We start from the raw sequence: 23,207 nt of genomic DNA on the forward strand, positions 1-23,207 counted from the left end.
CATTACTGTGCTCATAGTGTATTGCCTTTGAAATTAGAAATGATTTATAGATTAAATTGAAATCTTGTTATAAAAGAAATTTTTTTATTCATGTATAATCATAATAATTTGTATGAATAATCAGTTCTGATCTCTACTGTCTTCACACACAGGGTAGTAAAGGAGATTTTGGCCCTAAGGGTGAACCAGGCCCCCCTGGCATCCCAGGTGTCCAAGGTGACAGAGGTACCCCAGGACCCCAAGGACCAAAGGGACATACTGTAAGTCAAGTGTACGCATTCTATGTAATTTGGTGAATATAGAAAGTAAATAAAAGAAATATATGGGGTTTTTTTTTCACTCTCCAAAAAATAACTTATTTCAATAATTATATTGATGTTAAAGTGAATTGATTATGCAGAAAATTAGAGGAAGATCGGAGGAGTATTCAAGGATGGGTGCTTCCCTTGCTATTATACTAACTTTTAGAGAACTATGATGGTAGCCAGGCCTTTCTTTATCATGACAACATGGTCCAGCTTTTTAATACAGAGTATGCCAAATACAGTAATTAAATGATGATGAATTATAGCTTTATCAAGGCAAATGTAACACTTATCTGTTTAAATATCATGATTCTATTTAGATTAATTATCTAATCTTGAGTCTTGATTGGATATGGTAATCATGTTAATACTTCTTTTTCATTTATAGGGTCCGATAGGTTTCCAAGGAGAACCAGGTGAACCAGGCACCCCAGGTATTCCTGTAAGTACACTATTATTACTACTATTATTATTATTATTATTATTTTTATTATTATTATTATTATTATTATTATTATTATTGTTATTATTTTTATTATTACACATAAGACATGTTCACCTGTACGAAAGATAGGTGGTAGTAATTAATTGTGTAATGAATTTGCAATTTCAATGTTGTAATAACAAATGGCATTAAAGTGAACTTGTAATTTGTCGACAAATTTAATGTTTCAATCTATGTTTTTTGTATTTCAGGGACAAGATGGTGTAGCAGGACCTGTTGGCGATCGTGGTCCACCAGGACAACTTGTGAGTTTATAAAAATACAGTGTACTAAATTTTAAAAGGAACTTATGTTTAAAGAAGACAATTAAGCAGGACATCAATTAATTAAGCAGTTTAAAAACCAAAATCCATTGAAGCATATGCTTGTCTTCTAAAACTCTGTTTCACTATAAAATTTTATGTGATGAACTTGTGTGGTGTGCCCATATATGGTCATTATGATGTCATAACACATGCAAGTATGGGCACATAACATTTGTTGGTGTAAATAGAGCTTTAGACAAATTTAAAACTTAAAAAAAGCCTCCGTTCACATTGGATTAATTTTGACAAAGGCCTTGGTCAAATTTTACCTCTGTTCACACATGGATTTAAGTACTGTATGCCGTAGATTTTAAGTTAGGACTTTTGCACATGCATGATCAACTTAATTGTGGATATTTTCTGTGAAAGTTCAGCAATGCGCACATTACTAGCTAGCCTGGGTTGCAGGCCCTTATTTTGGGTTACTCACTCTTTATCGCGCTTAATGCACGCCATACCTGATTTTAATTGGCGTCCCATACTCGATTCTAAATTTACTTGCTCATTGGTGGCACTGTTCAGAATGAGAAAGAAAGATAATAAGGGACCTGTGGCAATTGTAATTATTAGCAGAATCTCAGCAAGATTTAACTGAGTTTCACTGTTTGCTTTGGACTTTCCAGCTTGGGTTATTTCTCAAGGTGCTCAAGGCAACATTTTCTCATTTTGAAATTACTATGCAACTTGAGTAATTTGACCAAGAAAATGCCAGGGGTTTGCCAGAAATCCTTCAGCCTCACACATACACTTACAGTGCAATTGCATAATTATAGAGATATTGAATTTTTTTTTTCTAGGGTCGACGTGGATTGCAAGGAGATATTGGTGCACCAGGTCCTAGGGGTAGAGCTGTAAGTAACTTTTATTTGAATTTTATAACTTTTGGGGTAATTGTACACCGTGAGATGATGGATGGCCTGTTTCGAGTTCTCAAATAGCTTAGAATTTGAAGGCATAATGATAGTGCTGTCTGTGTTTGCATTCAAGAAAAGCCAAAAAAAAAAATTGGAATGTGTATAGAGACAAGTAATTGAGCGGTCACAACGCCAAGTTCATAGGCGGCCCACTTGGAAAAAATGAAGTGGCTAGGATTATGAGTATTGAGATTTAAAAAATGAACTTAAACATGATTTAAAAGATTACAAAGATTTGGAGTCATTTGACATCAGGTTGTGAATGCAGAGGGGTGGACGCAGAATGAATGTAAGAATCAATGCTGCTGTTTTAGAATCTATTTTACTACTGTTAAGTGGTTCCTAATTTATTATGCATTTCACAAACAGATTTGATAGCCAAATTCTGGATTTTCTCATCAATTCTTTTTTATCAGTTTACACCTGATTATTTTACCTACAGGGTACACCTGGCAAAGATGGTGTCATAGGCCAGAAAGGAGAGAAGGGAGAATATGGTGACAAGGGGGCATCTGGTCCACGTGGTGACCCAGGACCAGGTGGGCCAATCGTAAGCCATAATAATTTTTTACATGTTTTATACATACATACATTAATATCATACATACATTATTATTATAAATTTTATTTTAATTGTTATTATTTCTATATCTCCCATGTATTTTTAAAATACAGATTGCATTTGTTTCCATTTCCATGGATGAATAAAGATAATATTTCACTGTATTATATTGTAAGGACGTTGAAAATTTCTATTAAATATAAATTCTCAAAACAACAAATATTTTACCCTTTCTTTTTTATTATAACTAATTTTTGTTGGCATTTTTACTATGCATTTATATGTTTGTGTTTGTTTATTCATACAGTTAATTGGATACGTTTTCAGCACTGTTATCCCAAAGAAACAAATTTCAGTTTAGAAGCTTAATAAAAACTATATGAAGCCAAGCATCAGTAGATGTACAAGTATAAGAATCAACAAATAAAAAACAAACTACAGAAAAGAACGTCAATTACATTTAGATATGAAGTGGAAGGAAAGGCAAACCATAATATTAATGTGTAACAAAATGATGAAATGATAATACAGTAACTACAAAATAATAATTACAGGTACTAATTTATTATTATTATTTATATACTGATGCTTGTCTTTGTTTTTGTAGGGTGCACCAGGGCCACAGGGTTCAAAGGGCCCAAGAGGCATGCCTGGAGAGGCGGTAAGATGATCAGAGACATTGGTAGGCCTTGGACAGATTACCAGAATTATATGAATTTATTCAGTTTTTTTAATGAATCGTCTCATAAACAAATATGCAGTTAATAACCATAATTGTTTTAAATAATTTTAGGGTGAGGCCGGAGATCAGGGACCACCAGGAATCCAAGGACCACCAGGACCAGAAGTAAGTTGTCATCAGTTGGCCTAATCAGTGCAATCACATTTTCCTCCTTTTCCTCCTGAAGCATAAAACCGTAACCCCAGCAAACACGAAACATTATTATAATATACGTTGTGAATTGCAGTTAGGTTATGTAACGTTGTGGCACCATTTTAAATGTTGTGTTGTCATAATTTGGTAAGGTATTTATGGTTTTAAAAAAAAAACGTTTTGGTACTTAACTGCAATGTTAATATTGTATAAACATTATTATAATGTAAAATTGTTAGCTGGGATATGTTATATACACTCTCTGCAGAAAAATTGTTGCCCACTTTCAAATCTCCCACTGTTGACCACAAAATAATTTTATAATTTAACTTTCTACTAATTGGAACTAGCATCATGTCAAGTAGAAATTATGTCTGCTGTTAAACTAGGACATAGCTTACAGTGTGTTAGGCCTATATGGTACTAATATAACACAAAACTGTCATTTAGGTACAGAATTATAAGCTTTGTTGAGGTGACAATAGAAATTATTTAAGACCATGTAATTTTAGATTGTTGAGAATCTTAATTCTGGTCTATGGTTTACACCATTTTATTTATTTATTTTATTTTTTTTTTTTTTTTAATTGTTTTTACTTTTTTTTTTTTTTTAATTTTAATTTTTTTTTTTTTTTTTTAATTTATTGAAATATCTGGTTTTGGGGAAAGAGATCTGGTTTTGGGCAAAACATCTTGATTATTTTTTTAATTATCATCCTTATTAGATAGATATCTTATGAATCTGTTCATAGAAATTATTTTGTTTTTACTTTTACTATTATTATCATAATTATTATTAAATCTAGGGTCAAATTGGTGAGCGTGGTGTTGCTGGAGTCACTGGAGAGATTGGACAAAAGGTAAATTATTGGGTCTTTCATATCCTTCAATATCACTAAAATTCATATTATGTTATTCAAATGGGATAAATTATATTGTAGTTGATAATTAATTTTACGAATGGTATTGATATATATATATATTTAATATTTGTAATGATAATTATAAAACCATATTTTAATTTTTGCTAATTCTGCGAAGGGTCATGTTGGATTGATGGGATTAAACGGACCCGATGGACCAGCAGGTGAAAAGGGAGAGAAAGGAGATCCAGGTTTAAGAGGACCCACTGGTCCAACTGGTGAAATGGTGAGCAAATAATCAGTCATTCAACAATTATTAATTCATATATATTACTTATTAATAGGAATTCAGGAACTCACAAATATAACAGATATTCTTGACATAAATAAATTAAATTATGAAGAATTATTGGTCGGGAGACTCTCATTAAGGCTAAAATAAGCCGCTACCATGAGAGATAAATAAATGTATTGATTACTCATACAATTGTAAATGTCTTTATAGATTGTAATATGCAGTATAACAGAAAATCATTTAAAAAAAATAATAAAATAATAATAAAATAGAATATGCACTCTAATTATCATTATCATTACATACTTAACAGTTAGCAATATAAAAATATTCATTGTATTCTCCAATGAATAATATTATTTAGTAATCTATATTTTTTTTAAATCTTTATTTGATATTGTAGATTATTATATTACATTTTTAAAATTTAGTCATGTATAACACTAATAATCATCTTACAAATATATGAATAGATTTACTATATATAATGTGATATATATCTTCTATGAAATATGTATTAAGCAGTTATGGAACATTTTAAATAATATATATAATGTGCAAATTTTAATTTAATGATTGTATACTGTTAGGGACCAGAGGGCCCAAGAGGACCAATGGGACCATCCGGAGCTCATGGTCTTCCAGTAAGTACATAAAAAACATTATTTCTGTGAGTAGCTGGTAATCAAATAAGTAGGTGATTGCCATACTCTATATTCCATTTGCTTTAGTTCAAACTTTCAACCTTTTAGCAGGGAATGATGATACTTCTTTGGGGAGCACTATTGAACATTTTTATACATATGAAACAAGGGGCGTAACTGGGGATTTTGTTCTGAGCTTGTGTCGTTTATATTAGTATTCAACATGAACATAAACACTAATAACATATCTACTTTGTATAATTTATACTTATTGACTCATCTCTGAAAAAAAAGAAGCACTATATAATTTTTTCTTGGCTCTTTTTAGGCCCCACCCTTTAGTTCAGTGGCCTGGGAACATGCCTTGTAGTTAAATGTTTTAAGTCTACTTTTTGTTCCTATACTGAGATGGATTTATGCAATGAGCGTTTGTGTGTTACACTGAGTCTATAAACAAGCATTCTCAAAAACAGTACATATACATTCCCTTGGTTCTGAATTTTGGTGTTGAAAAGGTTTGTTAGTGTTATTGATACTTACTTTAGTTATTAACCTAATCTGCAGAGATGCGAGGAACTTTAACAAACTTACTCATTTATCTTTATTTTTCCTGACAGCTTTTATGAAATTGTGTTTTTATTTTGTTCTATTTATTGCCAAAAATAATTTTATAATTAGAAACAATATGTTAAAATTTAGACTACCATGTTCTTTTAGGGTCAAGAAGGAAGACTCGGTCCAAAGGGAGATAAGGGAGATTCCGGCTTGAAGGGAGAAGTTGGTCCAGCTGTAAGTAAAAGTATTATGTTTTACGTTTATTTTAAGTAAACACTCCAAAATTCATCATTTTGATGGGTTTTTTTATGCAAAAGGAGGAGGGAGGAGGTGGTATGATATATCAAGGGAGGTCCTTCCAGACACCCTCTCCCCTCCACTACTTTATGGCCTGTTATTTGAAAGTTTACTGGAGTCCTCACAGCTACCCATTTTCGCGTCGCACATTTAGGTAGCTACCACTACTTACTACTGTAAGTAGTGGTAGCTTTTACCACGAAGAAACAGGAATTCCGAACTAAGCAATGCGCATACACATTTACCAAATAACGTCCGTGAATTATCTATAAAAACACAGTGAGCATGCGCTTGGAAATGCTAGAAACCAGTTACTGTAGCATGTGCATTGGGTAAGTGACGTTATCGAGCCATGTCGAAAAGACTTCTCAGGAACCAAATAGCGGCTGCGAAGACGTCTCAGGAACCAAATAGCGGCTGCGAAGAGGGTATGATTACCAAAAAATCGTCTTAGGAACCAAACAACGGCTGCGAAAAGGGTATGAACTAGAAACGGGAAAACTATATATGTTATGGATGGAAAATAATGCGGGCGGGTCGAAGGCCTCTATTTTGGCTATATTTACAGCCAGTTCATCAGTGTTCGTCAGGGGGAATTGTAATTGAATTATTGAAAAAAAAGGCTCTATCGTCGTACCTACGTACGTAGACCTATGCATTGACAATCCCATAAAAAATTACCACAGAAACTGACGACACAACCTAGGGCCTTCTACTAGCCAAGTAGTAGAGCCAGGTTATTCCACATTTAATGTCGAAAAATACGGTGCTTTACGCTGAAGAGGGTTAGATATCGTACGGTACCCATCTTTTATCCACCCATAAAAAATAGCCACACACTGGCGGCAGTAGTAGAAAGGCCTAGCCAAGCTAGTGGGGGAGGGAAATGAATACAAATAAATAAAATAATATTAAAATTAATATTATTGTTATTATTAATATTAATAACAATAATGGTAAAAATGCGGTCTGGCTCAGAGGTTTTCATTCTGGTGGTTGAACTTGTAGTCAGCAGGAGTACAAACAAATACGAACAGTAACAGACCCCATGGATGGCAAATCGAACAAGGGAAAACAACGTAAAAGATTAAGAGATGAGATCGATATTTATTCAGGAAGAATGAAATGGTGCAACATAGCAAGAGAAAAAGATTGATTTGGCGTCAACATCCTGAAACATTTGTCCAGCAGTGGACCGACAATAGCTGATGATGAAGCCTCTGAAGGTTATCAACGTGGTCGAGCTTGAGTCTAAGTGACAGCTTAATTAATCTACCATATGGGATTACAACCCAGACAAACACAGCCGCAGGAAGAATCTTAGATGACCCACACTTTGATAATTACATATTTGTTTTATCATTTTATTATTATTATTATTATATTATTTATTATTGCAACATCAATTTTATTTTTAAAATATTCTTTAATTCATATACAGTATTATGCATATTGCAGTAAAAAAAATAGGCCTATCCTTAACAATAAATAAGCATAGGGCTAATTTTTTTAACTATAGGAAAATACAGTTACAGATTTATTTATTGAAACAGCTAACTTTAATAAATACAATAACAACATTTACACATAGGATATTTATTTATTTATTTAACTTTTGTTTCAGTGGCACGGCTCAACAATTTGGTGCGTTCAATGAGAAAGAAAAACAACTAAACTAAAAGAAACTAAAAGTTATACAAAACAATTTTTCAATAACAGTATACAGTACTGTATTGGTGTTAAAGCAAAATCCACTAAATAAGAAAGAACATTACTGTAGTAATACTAATTTATTTTAAAAAGTTAACAAATAATTACGTTAATAAGATACAGATAAGCACATTTAAAAAAAAAAATCGGAAGTAACTGTATACACAAAATAAATAAGCTACAGAAGCTGCAGCATTTTTTTTTTTGTAGGAAATATTTCTTGTTATGTTTTCTGTGGTTACGTAAAAGTCCTTGAATGGACCTTTTCGCTAAGCTCCGCCCCTTGGATATTGTTGCTAAGGTCCCACAAAACATGTGCGTTTGTGGGACAACATGTGTGTTTGTAAGACACACGTATTCATGGCCGTGTTCTGATTGGTCAGTTGTTGAGTTTGACACTCTGGACCGGTCTATTCTCAAGCATATTAGGACGCTTTCAATTGCACGACGACGGTAGGACGTAGAACGTAATGACGTCAGTAAAAGTCATCTGCACATGCGAGAACGTTAAGGTCACCTCGTCGAGTAGATTCTGGAACGCAATTTGGCCAAATGTACGTATGCAGAGAATGTAGGATGCCAGGTAGGATGGTCACGCATGAGTGATTACGTTCTAGCGTCGCGTTGTCGCACAAATCGAAAGCCCCCTATTATTGTGTCCTTAAAACTTTGCCAAAAAAAAAAAACCAACAATGTTCAGTAATAATATAATATTTTTTGTGTATGCTTCTGTATGTTTTTTTTTTTTTTTTTTTTGTATTATGAGATGGAAAAATCTGCATAAAACCTCTGCCAATATAACAATTCTTTTGGTTACAGTTTTCTAAAAGCAACCTTAAAACTTGAAACTAATTGCTTATAGACCAATAAAAATGTAACTTTTACAATTTAATTTGATTTTTTTGGAATTTTTCTTCTTTTTATAGGGACCACCAGGATTACCGGTAAGTAGACATTTTAATTTCAATATCAATTTATTTGTCGTCGTTCTTTGATTTACTGATACTGTTAATCCCTCTGCTTCTTGACACATTACAAATGACTTTACAGGTATAATGTTTAATTAATCATTTCATTAAATATATTAAATATACATATTTTATAACTATTTATTATTTATAATTTTTGTTTCTATATAGGGTGTTGGTACATCAATGGAGGTTGGTATTTTTTTAAACAATTATAAAATTATCAAGATTAAGTTTGATTGTTGTAAAAATATTTAACATACTATAATTTATATATATATATTTATTAAATGATACACAATATATGTATATGCTTGATCATAAATTGTTTCCATATTCAAAACATTCAACTAAATGTTGATCTATTTATTATTATGTACTGTTTACATAATTTCCAGGCATTTAATTTGTTAAAAAACCGGGCAATTTTTCCAGCCATACACGCTAACGTAGTGGTATATAAAATCAAATCGTGTAATAGGTCAAAAATTTGCCCTTGGTATCTGTATTATGTTCCTCGACTTCGTCTCATATTACAGCCTCCAGATCACCTCAAGCTATATTTTGAAATATGCCCCTCAATCCAGTAAATATTTGTATTTTATACTAGTTTATTTTAAGTATTAGTGTTTTCTTTAACATTATTGTCTGTATTATAGAGCTTGCAAGACCTTATTGAACGTGGAATTGTGTCACCTGGTCCAAGCTACGGCCAATTCAATCCCGGTGGAACAGGAGGAAGCGTGTACCGTGGAAGCCAATACCCGGGAAGTACGTACCCAGGAGGTAGTGTGGGTTTCCCCGGTGGCACTGGCACTGGTAGTGATGGTAATGTCGCTGGCGACCAAGGAAAAGTAACACCAACACCAAAATCTATTATCGACCAGATATTATCGACGCTCACTACAAAACCATTCCGCTACGAATCATCTTCAAGTACATATTCATCGGCATCCGGTCCTTCGCAGTCATTGACTGGCAGCGTCAAGCGACGTAGGAGAAGTATCAATGCTTTGAACGAAACGAATGAAGCAATATCGGAAGGAGATGATAGTGATTACTTCTCTGAATCAGACTTTGAGGCATTGCCACCATTGTACAGGCAAGCTCTTGAGCAGATGTTTGGATCGCTTGAGGAGCTTCAAAGAGATTTAGAAAGGATGAAGCAACCAGTTGGATCAAGAGATAATCCAGCAAGAACATGTAAAGATCTCTTCATGTGTCATCCTGACTTTGAGGATGGTAGGTTAAAGGTCACAAAGAAAAACCATTTGGAATGTAGGAATACATTAGATGATACAATTTATTCCAATTTTTTAAAATTTCCATTTTAATGAATATTTATGCCCTACATCAGCAGCCAAATGAGTTGATCCGAGTCATCATGATCTTTTCCATCTGACTATTTGCTGCCATATATGGAGAGTTACAAGAACATCAACAAATTATATTATTAGTTATTGTTTAGTATAGGCTTTCACAAGTTTTTGGCCTCGATTTTTAGTTGGGGTTACCATACAGAGTTGCGTTATACACAGATACGGTAAGTTATTGTAATTCGGTTATTGAATCCATCTTTGCAGTGTAAGAACCAAATTGGCCCTCGGTTGTCATAAATAATTATATTAATAAAGTGTTGTGTATTTTATCATTCTTTTCTAGGTTACTATTGGATTGATCCTAATCAAGGTGTTGCTAGAGATGCTATTTATGTTTTCTGTAATTTCACTGCTGGGGGTGAAACCTGCGTCACTCCTGATCCAGATACTGCTGAGGTAAGACTCTAAATTAATTGCAGTTGGTGACTAGTAAAGATGATGAAGAATACAAGTGCTTGAGTTACTTCAACTCTTAGTAATGAATTGCACAAACGGCAATCAATTACCTATGGTCCATGCAAATGGAGCGATCGTATCAAGGTGGTTTTGGAGTGTTTTCTTACCTTTTGTGAAGAAGCTGTGAATTTTAGCCATTTTTATCTCTTGCCTAAACTATTTCACACTTGGTTAATTAATTTTTGGCTGCTGACGGGGGGTATTTGGGGGGGGGGAGAGGAAGCACCCATTTTGCTGCCACCTGGATCCCCCCGATTTTTGATTTCTTAATCAACATATCTTTTGAAGCTAACTGACATGTATATCAGTCTCTCTATCCATAGAGATTTTATACCTGCATGACTATCTGTAATGAGTAGAACTAACTAAATTATTATTATATAATTCATATATGTCTGTTTTTTAGTGGATATGTTCACTGTTTTCCATATGTAACCATATAGATACAGTGAGGGAGTGTAAATTAAATTTTCTTTCCAGAATTCTAAAAATATGTTTTTTCGGTTTTTGTTCTTTCTTTATATTTATCTCACAGCTACCAGTTGGATTCCATGATGTCGATTCGGTATACATTGCAAATTTTATATATATATATATATATTGTTCAGTGAATTCTCAGTTGTTCTTTGTTGGATCTCGAAACTACCTCTTCTTTATATAACATGTCATTCCATAATATGCCATAGCTTCTGAAACAAACTTGGCAAGCTCTTTTTATTTCGCAAACTTGAAACTTGAAATAAAATTATTTCTTTGAAATGAACTGTTCCCTTAAGCCCCGCCTATTGGATGTTGTTGCTAAACAAATGTCAACACATGTTCGTGGGACAAGCGAGTATTCCTGGTCTTTTTCTGATTGGGCAATTGTTAAATTTGATTGACAATCGAGAAAGGTTGATTGATCCCAAAATGAGCAAACAAAAGAGTTTGTAAACTATGGCATAATAACTCATATGAACCAGGGAAATTTCATCTATAATTTATCTTGTGTGTTTTCAAATATTAAACAATTTAGAAAGTTTAACTCAGAAATGTTTCGTCCTCGGTATTATTTATTCTCTATATTGGAAGCAATTGAGGCGCGGACTCTAAACCTTGTGGTCGGGGGTTCGAGCCTTCTCTGTGCAAGTCGCTTGTGTCATTGGGCAAGACACTTTATAAATTGGTACTGGCATATGATCCCTTCACAGTAAGGCACAGTCTGGCCCAAATGCTAATGATAAAGAGATGGGCACTCGGACCTGTACAGATTCAACCATCTTTTACCCTTTTCTCAAAACAGAACTGTTAGATGCAAAAGCTTAAAATAGGAATAACATTTTTTTTTGTAAGAGTAGGTTTGTTTAATCAATATTGTGTTATGTGTATTATATAAAGCTCATGAATATTTTTTGAAATTGAGATGATTAAATAGAAACCTAAATGAAAGTATAGATGCATATCTAATACCAGTATGTTTATTTTCATCTTTCTAGGCTAAACCTCGAGCTTACAAAAATGCCAAGCCGGGCCAGTTTTTCAGTGAGTTCCGTCAAGGATATCCAGTAAGTTATATATCAAATCTTTATTATTATTATTATTACTAATACTAGAATACTACAGTACTCGTAATTACTTTACAAATGAAAAGTAATAACTAGAGTATTACAGCACTGTATAAGAAGACTCATTTGCTATTTTAACTGTGACTTTTGTGCTGTAATATGAAAAAAGTATATATATATAGGAAGAATAAATGCATTATTATGTATATTGTTGAGGGTGGTGGTCAACAACAGGCATATCCACTGTCTAAATTCACAGGCCAAGAAACATTTGTTTAAAGTAACAAATAAACTGATAGACCATTAAATATGGTCCTAGTGTATGAGTTTTTCAGATATGTGACTTGTATTTTCATTCACTTCTGATTTTATTCTTTATGTAATGAAATCCTTATAGCAGCTTAGTCGGATAAACCGGTCAAAGATCACTCTGTGTATGGTGACCCATGGAGATCCTTGGGTCAGAGTTCAACCGCATCAGTTTGTGTTTTAGCCAGAGTGTCGACTTTCACACTACTGTACCTACTGTTGTATGAGTATACTCAAAAGTGTTTATGTTGCACAGAGAAATATAATGGGATGATGTTAAAATAATGAAAAGATGTTAAACTCCCAATCAATTTTTCTTTCCTCAGATTACCTATAGCAGAGTGGGCCAAGTTCAATTAACATTCTTGAGATTATTGAGCACGCGAGCAACGCAGAACTTCACGTATGAATGCAGTAAGAGTGCTGGATGGTATGATGCTCATGACGAAAGTTACAGCAAAGCCATCAAGCTTCTAGGTGCCAATGAAGAGGAGTTCGGCTATGACACTGACTACCAACCTACAATTCTAACGGATGAGTGTATGGTAAGTATTGTTTGCATATGAACTATACTGTGTTGTAAAATCTATAAGTTGTCTGGTATATAAAATCTTCTGGGTGAAAAAGTGTGCTATGAGTTTTATGTCATGTTTTTGCTTGACCTGCTCCCTATCATTTTTTTTAAATGTCAGTATCGCCATTGTTTGGGAATTTCTGATGAAACTCACCTTCCCTTTCTTCTTAGTAGCTGTTTCCCTCTGGTTCTCTAATATAATTTATTTCACTTTGATATTAGTAGTTATTATTTATGTTACTGATTAGCACTTATACAGCACTAGCTATACCATTATTATTATTTACAAATGAGGTAAAATCCTATGTGCGTCACAAGCAACTGCAGTTGGTGGGGTAGGGAGTAGATATCAAACATCATGTTTAACACAATGAACAAATTGTCCTGGAAAAACTACAGCAGCTGCAGTGTATTCCCTTCCCTATCCATATTTGTTATTGTTATATTCTCCCTCATCAAGTGACGTTACCAAATGCAAAAGAACTTTAAGTACAGTACCATTAACCCTGGTAGCTATCAAACATAATGTTTAACACAATGAACAAATTGTCCTGGAAAAACAAAATTCAATAGCTATTTAAATTTTCACCATATAATAATAATAATAATAATAATAATAATAACAACAATAACAATAATAATTTTGTGTCATTTCTTTTTCAATTTCAGAATAAACCCAAGAAGGGTAAAACAGTATTTGAAATTACAACAACAAAACTGCACCAGTTGCCTATAATTGACTTTGCAGCCATGGACTTTGGAACAAGCAGCAAACAATTCGGATACAAAGCTGGCCCAGTATGTTTTGCAGTTTAGTAATTAAGGAGCAGGTGCAGAGATTTTACATGTTTTATTTCCTCATGGTGCTATTTGTTGTATTTTTAAATTGATAATTAAACTTTTTTGGAACGATTATCATGACCGAAGTTTTTAATCCCTTGTAAAGCCCAACATTCTGTAGTAGCAACAGTATATTTTGCCGAGCTTTTTTCAGAAATACTGCTCAAGAACTATATAAATAGTATAATGGAATTTAAAGAAGACACCAAAAGTCGGGAATAACTGGAAATGGCACCTCATCAAGGTGTTCTACATGTGCTGCTAACTATCTAGCCATTTGTCGTTAATCTTCATTATCAACATTAGTACTATATCCAAGTAAATGCTATTTTTGATAAGTAAATTTCCATAGTAAACGTTTTGCCAGTGTGGGTTGTTGATAAGTGAAGGAGATAGTATATAAATGCAGGACTATATCCACATTTTGGTTGAATTTGGCAACATTGGACTTGAAAATTTGTATTATAGTTAAGGGAATGCTCTTATAGAAAATTAAGCATTATTTTTTAAGTAGTTATAGGAGATATACAGTAGTAGATTTGAGATTCCCCGTAATCTGCAGTGGTTATCTATATGTAGGAGGTAGTTTCCTTAACCCTTTTATTATTATAATAATTTCAAATTATAAATTCTTTAAACTAAAAAAAAATAAGTAAAAGATAATTTGTATACCCATAATACTCTTATGTGCTTTGTGGTTTCCTTGGTTGACTGTGGAAGTTATTGTCAAAGGAAACATTAATACTACTTTATTAACACCAGGGGTTCATAAGGTATAAAATACTGATGGTACCTACATGAATGAACCCCCGGTCAACCTGCACCAAAAAACAGTTTCACCGCCACCAAATATATGTTGCCTGCATATATTAACTTAACTTGGACCTGGCAAAATTCTTGACCAAATTACACCGAAACAGTACTACTACCTCACAGCAGAACTAAGGAAAGTTACCCTCCGTGCCCTGCTGATGGAGCCATACAAATTAAGAACGCATGTGTTGTTTTTATGCGCGTTTTATATTAAAAAAAAACCTGTGGATTTTGTTAAATTTTCATCCTATTGTTCTGTATAGATGTTTGGTACTGCTGAACGTTTGGTAGCACTGTGTGGAACAACTAGTGCAAGATGCAGTCTTTTGTTTATTTCGATATCACATCTCTCACTGTCTGTGTATAAACTGGCTGAATATTTTATGACAATAATACAGGGACATATTTATAAGCTAAATAGAACTATCGCAGTTTGTAGAGCTATCAATTTGTTTTGTGAAAAAAAAATAATGTGAATATCATTTACCATAATGCTGCAACGACATTACAGAATTAACCATCTATTGTACACAATATTTTCTTATATTCATTCTCATTCTTACAATAAATATTTCCCCCAACTTAAAATGATCATGTGTTGTCTGTTATTTTGTTGGTGATGAAGATGTTTGTTGATGGTGAAAATGCATTGACAGATCTGGGGGGGGGGGGGGGGGGGTCAGGGTTCAGGGGTCCTGACCCCACCCCCTTGAGCTGCCAAGCAAAAAAAAATCTAGACCTACCTTTTCAGAACCTGAGCAGAAAATACAAATCATCATGCAAAACTTACACTTATTATTATTATTATTTTTATTATTATTATTATTATTATTATTATTATATTTTATTTTCAAAAGTAAAGTGTTTTTCATGCCTATGGGCTCATCGATTCATTGAAAAAAGTATACGTATGCAACTATTTAATTTATTTTTCTGTATGTATGCACACATAATAAGCCTAGGCCTATTGACTGTAAAAAGAATGAGAAAATTTACCTGACCGTTTTCAAGAGTGGGAAAACGTTGAATTTTGAAGAACTTAAAAGTTATTAAAAGACACCTCAGAAGTCAGGAAAGCTCATTTCCCGCCTCTTTACGGCTGCTAGGTAGTCACGGACACGCCCATACGCAATTTAGCACAATGACGCTGCAAGTTATGGGTTATTCAAAATTTTCCCGGGAGAGGACCCCCGGATCCCCTTTCATTTTAGGGATTTGGAAACATTCCGACCCCCCCCCCCCTAAAATTAAACCCAGATCCGCCCCTGAGATGATACTTATGACGATGGTGAATGAGATGATGTTGACGATTATATTTGATGATGATGATGATGATAAACATGAGGATAGTGGTAGTGGTGTTGGTAAAGATGGTTTGATTTGACCATTATGGAGCGTGAATATTCCAGCTTATCCTAAAAGGTCAGTTGATAATCAGCAACATTAATAATGTGATTTGATGATAAACCAAGAGCAAGATGTTGTGGATAGTGATGTGAACATCTTCTTGTTGGTATCAACATCAATTTTAATTACCAAAATTATCTACTTGTCAGAAGGTATAGAAATCTACTGAGAATGACTGATCTCGGAAATAAACATTCCTAGAATAACATCTATCACTGATACTCTTCTTGGTCATAATAATTACAAATTCAAAGGAGATGTGGTAATATGGTACGGACGCTGAATAGGCTATAGACCACTTGGTTACATAATGTATCAGAGGTGGTGCCAGTTAAGTTAACCACAATTCGTCGAAGAGAAAAAAAGGGGTATACGTATTTTCAACATATCAGTAGACTGTAAAATCGATTAAATAAGCCCCCTAGAACTGTATCGAGAGATTTTGAGAGACAGCTGACCACGCCCATTTTTCTATCGTCTGGGATATCCCATCCCCGACTCCCCCAACCCCCCTACCCACTTTTCTATCGTCTGGGATATCCCATCCCCGACTCCCCCAACCCCTACCCCGTAATGTAATGTATACAGAAGGTATGGAAATGCCAAATCAACACAGGCATAACACCGACCCCATTTGCAGTAGGCCTACATTACGAGTATATAAATATACAGTACTGTACCTTATTTTAGATTGGCACGTGCATCTTTCCTGAAGATGCAGACAGTTACTGAACATGTTGCCAAAGGGACCGAAAGATTCCGATGTTGATTTTGTATATTCCAAAAGGATATGCCTGCCTTATTTGACGAGTGCGTATGTGACTTGTGTACAATTAAAACGCATGCAAAGGCTGTCTTAACGCACCTGTGAATGGTACGGGTGAAATTTACGATCAGCTGTGTACGGTGTAAATTCAGGCTCGTTACGCAGAATTCTGGGGAGGTGCAAATCAGTTTCACACGGTCGGGTACGGGGCCGTAGCCTCGTTGTGAGTCTTTCAGACATTTTAATACCATTTTTGACCGATTCAGAAGGTCTAGTATAAATGTTTGAATGGACGTTATTTCTAGAGCTATTCCGACAATGTAATGTGATTGCCCTTTACATTATGAATAGTATTCGCCGAGTTTTTAATCACATTTGAATGGTGCGGTTTCTTTCTTCCTGCAATGATTTAAGCTCAACGTTTGATTATATGTTTTGCATGCAAAAAGTTCAACATTCTTGCCTTTTTAAATGTATTTTATACCAACATTAATTTGTTCATTTGTTATTCGTTTTTCATTCATTTATTTAATCATTTATTCAATCAATCATCCATACATCCATCCATCATTAATTTATATTTAAGTTTGAGTAGCAGTACTACCAATACACTTTATGTATAAACTTTTTTTTGTAATTTAAACATTATACCTTTATAATAGTATTACTTTAATCCTAAATGTTGTAATGAACAAACAGTTTGTGTTTAAGACGATTTAATACAGTTTCAGTATTTACTAGTCCATGTTGTCATCTTCTATTCTCATGTGAAGTCTATTCGTTCTATACTTGTATTGTATTTATAATATCTGGAATAGAATAGAGTATATATAAACATATGTACATAAACATAACCTCTTGCCAACTTCGTTGGCGGAGGTAATTAAATAAAAATAGTGCTACCAAGCATCAAAATCCGGCCTGTGTTAAAGAAAGGTCTGCGTATTAACTTGAACCTGTTGATTTAAATCAGTGCCGCAGTGTATGTCGGTTAAGCAGGCTATTGATGTCAAGTTTTAAGGGCATTATAATTGTGACCTAATCGGAAAAGGCTTTCAAAATAAATGTTAAGTAGCAGAAATGTGATAGACTAGATACCATTAAAGGAAATAATCTACCCACACTCAGAGATCACTGACATGGAACATCTTCCTGGTCTCAGTACTTTCGGCGTGGCTCTAACCCACAATTTTTAGTTTTGCAATTCTTTTTTTATCGCCAGATATCTTAGTGAAAAAAAGAAATATTCAGTCTTAAAATATTGTCTGACAACCAAGGGTTTTTAGATGTTAAAGTCCTAGAGACAAACTCTTTAATATAAGTTGGCAGTTTGACTTTACGTGTCAATGAAGTGTCAATGTTACGTGTCAATGAAGTATTTTTTGTTTTTAAATGATTATGAATAATGTTCACATTACCCTTTAAAATCTTACTAAATCTGTCTGAATTATATTTACTATTAGTTAAATATCAACATCCACGATATATTTATGAAACACAACACAGGTACACGAAAGTTAAGTTTAGTTGTATTTCATGGGCTAAATTTATGGCTTTATACCAAGTGTTTAATATTTAAAAACAATTTTTAAAAATTGTTTCCCCACTCCTTGAAATCTGCTAACCAAACAAGTTGCACAAAAGCCCAGCTAATGATTTCTGACTAAACCACCACGTTGTGAACGTTGTATCAACGTTATTCGAGAATAGGGCCAACGGTATGGCGACGTTTATGAAATTTTGGTTTAAGTTACGTTTCCGTAAAGTTGACATTCGTTCGTGACGCGTTAGACATATGTTGCATTCGTTAGTTGTTCGTAGTGGGGGGGGGGGGTGTGCAGAGGTACGGTACGGTTATACCTCCATGGGTGCACGTTGGGTTTACGTTTTCTCTTTGTCTGTTGTTCGTCCAAATACGTCCAACGGGCCTCTTCTTCCTCCAGCGAAGATTTAAGCACCCCACTAAATTGTAAAAATAATTGTTGTATTTTATTGTTGTTAAGTTATGAGAGTGCAATTTCCGGGCACCTATAGACAGGCACCGTAGCAGGTGCCTCCTGCCTCCGACAGTTGTCGGGAAGGTTGGGGCTACGTTCAGACTTGGAGATAAGCCAGGCTTGTGTTAAGCCCGGCTTAACTTTGCCGGACGTTCAGACTAGCGGGTTTAGCCAGGAGAGAATTTGCATAATGAACCGTAACCAGGAAACGTGTTTCAAAACATTGCTTGCGAAACGTACGTTTCTCGGTCACAGTGTACGTAATTGAATGCTGATTGCTCATTTTGTTACCGGAAAGTCATGCAAGACCACCCCCGCAACGATTAATGCCCGGCTTAGAAAAGTTAAGCATGGTGGCACGCCAGGCCTTGTTACTATAGGAACACAGCCCGGCTTGAGATAAGCCACCTAGTTCAGACTGGCAGGTGGATAAACCCGGCGAGTTGAGCCGGTTTTATCCACCTAGTCTGAACTAGGCCTTTACCTGGATCAACTTTTCCGATTGCGTTGCAGACGCAGACGAATCAGGTTGCATTGGTAGCTGCCCTGCGCAATCGGGAAGGCACCCCGATTCGTCTGTGAACCACAACTGTCACGACTGTCGCCGCCGATAGGGTGAGCGATTCTATGGAAACCGAGCTAAAACTCTGGATCCGCGCCTGAGAAGTCCCTATTCTCAAAATTTTCTATTCCCTTAGCCCTAACCATTGTGGGGCAGTGAGGTAGGCCCTCACGCACCCCCTACCGCCAAATCCTGCATCCGACCCAGGTATTTTATACCAAAATGAATTTTTGTTTTTGTTATTCGTTCGTTCATTCATTCATTCATTCATTTATTTATCAATACATCCACCTATTTAGTCATTAATATAGGCCTATTTATATTAAAGTTTGATATAAACGTTTACTTAATACAAATAAGTATTACCAGTACCGCCAATACACTTTATGTAAAACCTAGGGGGCCGATCGAGACAACACTACTCTAGGGGGTATGGGTCTTTTCCCCTCGAAATTGTTGTTTTCTAGGCACCCGAAAATAACCTCTGACGCGTTTTGGGCAATCAATTATTTCTTTTCCCTTCCTTCTTTTTTTTAATTTTATTTTTTTTTCACTTTTCAAAATGGGGTTCGGGGCCGGCCCGGCCCCCTTTCTAAATCCGCCCCTGTTAAGTAAATATGCATAAAACTTCCTAGATTTTGAATCATTAGCAAATATTTGTGACAAGAGATCGATCTGGAATGACAAGTGGAAGTAAGACTTGTTAATAGTAAATCGCCCGCGGTTTGCAATACTTCTACTAGTCATATTATTCCATTTAACAGTGACATTTATATTTGTGTACCATTTATACATACAGCGCCACCAATCAGATTTAGTTGCTTGAATTATTTTTTTTGAAATACAGTATTACAACATGGGAAATTGCGTCAAATGCTCCTTAAGCGTCTAAACAACACGAGTAAACACTGAAGCCATGATTTACACAATAGTTAATAACATCACTAAAGGTGGCAGTGTCCATGGTGGTACTTCGACCACTAACAAATCCGAATTGCATTGGATCAAAGATCTTTGATAAGACATTGGAGACAATTATGGGCCTATAAATGCTTTTGAATATTAGGGATTAACGTATCTTCCTCAACAAAAAAAAATTGGAGCAATTCCATATCTAATACATAGGCCTATGTTAAATATTGCTGTCTTAGGAAGTTTAGATTTTACTCTGAGGTTAAGGTATTGAGCAGTAATTCCATCGGGGCCCGGAGCAGAATTATTGTACCTATATCTTATGAACGAGTCCGTATTTAAATAGTTGGAATTTCACGTTGAATCTTTCATGTTGTTCATTTTGGTAGTGAGCTCCTTCTGAGCGTCATTAATTGTTTGGGAACTATAATTATCTTTATCAACTTTAGACTCAAAGAAATCGGTGAGTGTTGAAATAGTGATGGCGTTTTCATTATCTTTATTTATTTATTCATATATTCATTCTGAAAGTAATCAATAGTATAGAAGCATTCAAATATAAAAACTCCGAAAAGTACAAAAAGCAACTTATTTCCACTGTGGTTCCTAAATGAGAATACTAAAATTATAGAATAATAATAGAACTATAAAAATGGAAACATTACAGTAAATTCATTTAAAATACTATATATAGACAAATTCAATTTTCAAGAATTAACATCATTAAAATTAAACAATACTATGAAGTTTAGATATATAATGGTTCTTAATAAGTTTTTTGAATGTGTATATGGATTGTGCATTTTGAACACTATAAGGTAATTGTTTCCATTAATCAATAACGGTATCAATGAATGTAAATCTACTATGCGTACCAGATGCTGGTTTATAAATTAACATTCTAACAGTAGAAAATCTAGATTATAGTTATGAAGTTGGTTAGTAAACTCAATACCATTGAAATATACAGAAGATATGCCATTTATTAATTTTGAAATTTCTACTAGAGTTCTGCAACTCTAGTAGAAACAGGTAACCAACTTAATTTATTACATTTTTAGAATCTTTCACTGTTTATATGTTTATAATAGTATTTCTTTAGTCCTAAATGTGCTGTAATGGACAAAACATAGTTTGTATTTAAGACGATTAATTACGGTTTCAGTATTTTCTAGTCCATGTTGTCATCTTCCATTTTCATGTGAAGTCCATTCGTGCTATACTTGTACTTGTTTTTATAATGTCTGAAATAAAGTCAAATTAATATATACATTAATTAATAATATAATAATATGTATGTGGGTGAGTGTGTGGGGGTGGATGTGTGCGTTTGTGTGGTGTAAAAACAATGAAAAGACGATGTACCGGTACAATCATTTATGGTTGATTTGCATAACAGAAATTTATTGAAATATAATAAAAGAGATATTGTCATGGGTAAAAAAAATCAATTTAAAAAACAATTACATAAAACAGTGCTACCAAGCCTGAAAATCGGGCCTGTGTTATTGACGAGATTCCTGCGCATTGACTTGAAACTGTTGATTTATATCGGTGGCGCAGTGTATGTTTGGTTTAGGCTACTGTGTAGATGTAAAGTTTAAGGGCAGATCTGATTTAACAATAGTCACCTTAAGGGAAAAGGCTGGTCATTTTCAATGGAAATGTGAAGTAGCATAAATGAAAAGAATGGAAAGGAAAAAGGAACATCGGATTCCCTATAATCTGCCCACACTCAGAGATCATTGACATGGATTTAGACATACAAAGATTTCACAAAGTCTTTACTATGTAATACAATACTGTACAGTTATTAAACATTGATTTTTTTTAACGTCTCAGTAATTTCGGCCCTAACCTAAATATTTAGTTACGCCATTCCTTTTTTATTGTATGATATCGGTGAAAAAAATGAAATATTCATTCTTAAAATATTATTTGACAACCAATGATTTTTATTTGTTAAAAGTCCTAGAGACAACACCCTAAATATATAAGTTGGCAGTTTGGCGTTACGAGCAAGTAAAGTAGATTTTTTAAAATGATTATGAATAATGTTCACATTACAACCAAGGATTTTTATCTGTTAAAAGTCCTAGAGACAACATCATAAAGGTAAGTTGGCATTTCAAACCAGTAAAGTTAATTTTAAAAAATGATTATTAATAATGTTCATATTACTCATTAAAAACTGATCAAATCTCGGTCTAAATTATATTAAATATTTGTTAAATATCAACACCCATAATATATTTATAAACCACAACACAAGTACACGCAAGTTAAATTTAGTTGTATTTAATGGGATTAAATGTATGGCTTTATACCAAGTATTTAATATAATCCTAGAAATTTGCTGGGCAAACAAATTGTACTAAAATGTATACGGTACCAAACTAATAATTTCTGACTGAAATAGCATTGTGAACGCTGTTTCAACGTTGTGATAACGTTACCGTACTTTCTGACATAATCTATGACCCGTACTATACTGTACTACAAAATCATGTATTATGCGCCTTATAAATCCATTCATTGATTGATTGATTGTCTCAAATTTGTTTCCTGGATGTGCCAAAATGTTTCCCGGCGGCTGCTACAAGCTGAGATAGAATTATAAATCTGAAATTTAGTAAAATACACAATACCTGCATACGAGGACAAGTGCTGACATCAAAACAACAACCAACACACTTAGAAAAACGACTGCTATCAAGTAACCGGTTGTGTCTTCCAATTCGTTTCCACTTCGAGTATTAGCTTAAGAAAAAAAACTATTTACTATTAAACAATACATTTACTATTATACAAAGCAATTTATATGAATACAAAATACAAACAAGTATATATA

General features: G+C 34.0%; 2 protein-coding genes across 2 annotated transcripts in view; one reads left to right on the plus strand and one right to left on the minus strand.

Annotated features, from left to right (window-relative positions):
• The window catches only part of LOC117107456 (collagen alpha-1(XI) chain-like), an 80,434-nt gene extending 65,134 nt beyond the window's left edge, over positions 1-15,300 (plus strand). Inside the window, exons 44-62 of the mRNA XM_033249157.1 lie at positions 153-260; positions 694-747; positions 1,002-1,055; positions 1,913-1,966; positions 2,472-2,579; positions 3,199-3,252; positions 3,385-3,438; positions 4,272-4,325; positions 4,507-4,614; positions 5,214-5,267; positions 5,985-6,056; positions 8,756-8,773; positions 8,969-8,989; positions 9,457-10,039; positions 10,460-10,572; positions 11,168-11,197; positions 12,108-12,176; positions 12,812-13,030; positions 13,729-15,300. Of these exons, the coding sequence (XP_033105048.1) occupies positions 153-260; positions 694-747; positions 1,002-1,055; positions 1,913-1,966; positions 2,472-2,579; positions 3,199-3,252; positions 3,385-3,438; positions 4,272-4,325; positions 4,507-4,614; positions 5,214-5,267; positions 5,985-6,056; positions 8,756-8,773; positions 8,969-8,989; positions 9,457-10,039; positions 10,460-10,572; positions 11,168-11,197; positions 12,108-12,176; positions 12,812-13,030; positions 13,729-13,875 (1,974 nt within the window). The 3' untranslated portion in view covers positions 13,876-15,300. The remainder of the gene's footprint in view (positions 1-152; positions 261-693; positions 748-1,001; positions 1,056-1,912; positions 1,967-2,471; positions 2,580-3,198; positions 3,253-3,384; positions 3,439-4,271; positions 4,326-4,506; positions 4,615-5,213; positions 5,268-5,984; positions 6,057-8,755; positions 8,774-8,968; positions 8,990-9,456; positions 10,040-10,459; positions 10,573-11,167; positions 11,198-12,107; positions 12,177-12,811; positions 13,031-13,728) is intronic.
• A 5,538-nt stretch (positions 15,301-20,838) lies between these two features.
• The window catches only part of LOC117107557 (hyalin-like), a 21,023-nt gene continuing 18,654 nt past the window's right edge, over positions 20,839-23,207 (minus strand). Inside the window, exons 8-9 of the mRNA XM_033249262.1 lie at positions 23,005-23,116; positions 20,839-21,600 (exon numbers count right to left, since the gene is read on the minus strand). Coding sequence (XP_033105153.1) covers positions 21,528-21,600; positions 23,005-23,116 — 185 coding nt within the window. The 3' untranslated portion in view covers positions 20,839-21,527. The remainder of the gene's footprint in view (positions 21,601-23,004; positions 23,117-23,207) is intronic.

This window comes from Anneissia japonica, unplaced genomic scaffold, assembly GCF_011630105.1.
Source record: "Anneissia japonica isolate Jap-2015-1 unplaced genomic scaffold, ASM1163010v1 scaffold288091_len1417266_cov198, whole genome shotgun sequence".
Taxonomy (NCBI): Eukaryota; Metazoa; Echinodermata; class Crinoidea; order Comatulida; family Comatulidae; genus Anneissia; species Anneissia japonica.